At 44.7% G+C, this 3,558-nt stretch overlaps 1 protein-coding gene across 1 annotated transcript in view; it reads left to right on the top strand.

Moving 5' to 3' along the window:
• The first annotated feature begins 2,236 nt into the window (after positions 1–2,236).
• LOC116388638 (transducin-like enhancer protein 1) overlaps positions 2,237–3,558 on the top strand; it is an 18,105-nt gene continuing 16,783 nt past the window's right edge. The window contains exon 1 of the mRNA XM_031856681.1: positions 2,237–2,326. Coding sequence (XP_031712541.1) covers positions 2,237–2,326 — 90 coding nt within the window. The remainder of the gene's footprint in view (positions 2,327–3,558) is intronic.

A 3,558-nucleotide genomic window follows, 5' to 3' on the forward strand; every position in this document is an offset into this window, starting at 1 on the left:
ATGCGGATGAAGCAGCTGTTATTGGAGCGATTAGCGAGCAGTGTTTCTAAAGGCGTTATCAGCCCTAAGGAGCGAACGTCTGAAGTCACGGTTTGCGGCTTCGAGGAGGGTGATGGACACAAAACGGAAGACTTGCCTTTCCTTATTAATGCTTATTTTGTTTGGCACAACTATTGTGAAGTCCACACAGAAACTGTAAAAGAACAAAAGCATAAATGCTCTCCAGTGCGACAGAGACTTCAGCCACCGGCAGAGCTACGAGTGTGAGAACAACGAAACCGAAGAAACGAGTGAGAGACGCGTGTTGACCAAATGTATTGACCCATAATCGAGAAAAGTTTGATTTGAAAGTGTTAATTTTAAACAAAATTTTAAGTGTGAGAGAGAGGGAGAGCAAGACCTGCAGCAATGTAACTAAGTCTGAAAAATAAAACTTCTAAAACTTTCCACGAAATCTATCTGTTTGAGTTCATAGAGGAAGATTTTAGAGGATCTTAAGTATCAAGCACTACCTTTTATTATTTAAGACTACTATAATACTCACAACCAATCTACTTCCTGTTTACACCGTCACCGCCATGCCCAGTGTACGTGAATAGTCACGTGATGTTCGTTTTCAGGCGTGTTAGTGTGGATTGAAATCATTTCGCAAATGACGTTTAAATGCTCATGTGGAGGGAGATTGTTTTGTTTTGTTACTGTTGTAAAACCCCATTTTTAAACAAAAATGGTATTAGTGTGGATGTAGCCTCAGTAGCCTATTTCACAAAGTAAACAGCTGCTCAGGTTTTTCAGACGTAAATACTGATGGTTACACACAATTAAAACATGACTACAAGTCCAGGACGAGCAGTGCAAGTCACTCTCATTTGTCATTATTCTGACTGTAGCTGTGACTCGCACATGCAAAAATCTGTAATTATGCTACTTTTGGATGTTCATGTGTTTAATTAAAATGTCCATCTTTACTGATAGCATACACATGGTAGAAGTTTGCCTTCAGGTAAAGGTTTTCTGCGAGAAAGCCCTTTCTGCCAATAATCTCCTTTGGTTTAAGCAACAAATACTTTGTGAGGTTTAGGAAAAGATCATGTATAATCACCAATATTGTTCTGTATTGTCATCATTTTGGCTAAGATGTAATTATAATGTTACTTATTTCTTATTTCTAGAGATATGTAATAATATGCATCTTGACGCTGCCTGAGGAAGAGCTCCCAGCTTAAAACGTCTTGCAATCCAAAGTAGCGGCTAGTCCAAGCCTATATGTTCCTTTTCCTTTTAGTGTCAGTATATGTGCACAAACGTAGCATATCAAAATTATTTTTTCACTTCTGTGCACCTTACAACTCCTCTCCTTTTTTCGATGTGCACCTCTGACCATGGGCGGCTGTGGCTCAGTGGTAGAGCGGGTCATCTTTAACTCAAGGTTGGCGGTTTGATCCCTGTGTCGAAGTGTCCTTGAGCAAGGCGCTGAACCCCAAGTTGCTCCCCGGGCGCATTACAGCAGGTCACTGCTCCTAAAAATGCTAAGGATGGGTCAGAAGCAGAGGTCAAATTTTCATTTATGAACCTGTTTTATGTGATGCTTGTAGTTAAGTTTGGGGAACCTTTGTTTCACTGTCCTGTCTAGAGTGTATGCTTGGATGATAACGTACCATTCTGTGAATTTTATAACTATAAATAATGATTTCCCTGGGAACTTTCCTTTCTGTGCGTGGAAATTGTATTCACACTAAGAAAAATGTAATTTTTTTGAGTGACTAATAACTGGTACCAGGACCTCACAATATTATATTAAAGTTGTAGTTTTTGGTTTATCCCTGCAGCCCCTGTAAGCTATCGCCATGGACTAAATGTTGATGAAAATGAACTGCTTGAACACGTAGCCAGCAACAGATGAGCAGCATAATTAAATTTGTTTTCTTTTAAGAGAAGTGGAACAAAAAGTGAGCCCTACTAAATTAATTTGCACACTTTATATTGCACAGACGTCGAAGAAGAGGAAGGAGATCTGAGTTGATTTGCCATGACACTAGTTAGGAAGGTTCACAGCAGCTACAGAAAGAAAGTATTTGTGTTTCTGTGTGTATGTGTGAGGGCTGATTCCTTTGTGTATCAGCATGCATGTGCACGCGCACATCTTAAACCCCACTCCGACTGAGCCCACGTTACTTTGATTGACAGGTGGGACTTGCCTTCACACACCACACTGCCCGCCCAGCGCGCCTCCGGAATGGCAGCTCCTTGCTACGCCCTGATTGCCCAGAATCCGCGTAGCTCAACCAGGTCAACAGACTCGGGGCAGTTTACAGAGCGGCTATTGGTCAGCTGTATGAACGACATCACTATCCCCACGTGGAGCGGCGGCTCTGATTGGTCCAGAGCCGTTTTGTGGGCCGGCTTACAGTTTCGGTTAGCTGAGGAGCGTGAAACCGCGTGAGAAAGTTGCCATTGAGGTAAAGCTGAGCTAGACGGAGGACTACTGCCGCCGCTTCAGGGAGCTGTTTTTATTGAAACTAACAACGTAGTTCCTATTTTTTTCGTGTAATCTATTTTGGACGCATTCAAACTCTGCGGGGAAGTAAACATTTCTGTTTTTGTTGACCGTTCAACCGCCAACGAGCGACCGCGGCGAGTCAAGTGGGAACTCTTCACTGCAATTAACTTGTGTGGATTTGTTTCCGTCGCTCGGACTGAGAGCCCACAGTCTGTCGAGGGTCCACTGGCTCCACTTTCTACTTGTTTGTCTGCAACGTGACTCGGAATACATCTCGGATCGGACGCATAACAAACGCCGGAGCGGCTCAGGTGGCTCCTGCCTTTCATTTCTCACCTGGTCCGTCCCCTCCTCCCCCCTCTAGCAGCCTCCGGCTAATGAGCGGTTTCCCGTGTTTTTCCGGTTGATTTACGGCCGCGCCGCCGGTGGAGCGGAGGAGAGACAACGACCGAAGAGAGACAGCGAGGAGCATTAAACGGCCCGTGAACTTGGGACGGAGCGGCTTCGCGGTCGATTTTGTTTCAAATTAACGACAGTCGGTCCTTACAACAACGGCCGATGGGTTCGTGCACGTGATCTGGAGCTCCCCACTGTGCCCTAATCGGATCCCTTGAAGCGGGGTTTCAAAGAAGGAAGCGGTCGCATCCTCCCGGAGACAACAATGTTTCCCCAGGGGCGACACCCGGTAAGGCTCTTCTCTTCCTGCTCTAACAGTTGTTCCCCTTGCTGTGTTTGTGTGTTCACAGCCAGGGAGATGTCGTTACCTCTTTGTTTGACCTGCGCCTCTTGTTGCCTTACTTTTAACCGCCTTCAGACTAAAGCACGTGTTTAAATTGGGCTCTTTCTTCTTGTTAATTGGGCTCTGCATCTGCCCTGAGAAGCAGGATGTGATTGATAATGTTGTTTGTTTAATAACGGCTAATAATTAAAAGTTGTTGACATTATGAGAGCCTGGAGCGGATCAGATGCAAATTGTAGGCCAGATAATGAGGCAGTATGATGTTAACAATCCTGTGTGTGTGTGTGTGTGTGTGTGTGTGTGTGTGTGTGTGTGTGTG

The sequence above is a fragment of the Anarrhichthys ocellatus genome, unplaced genomic scaffold (genome assembly GCF_004355925.1).
Source record: "Anarrhichthys ocellatus isolate YVR2014 unplaced genomic scaffold, GSC_Weel_1.0 scaffold17, whole genome shotgun sequence".
Taxonomy (NCBI): domain Eukaryota; kingdom Metazoa; phylum Chordata; class Actinopteri; order Perciformes; family Anarhichadidae; genus Anarrhichthys; species Anarrhichthys ocellatus.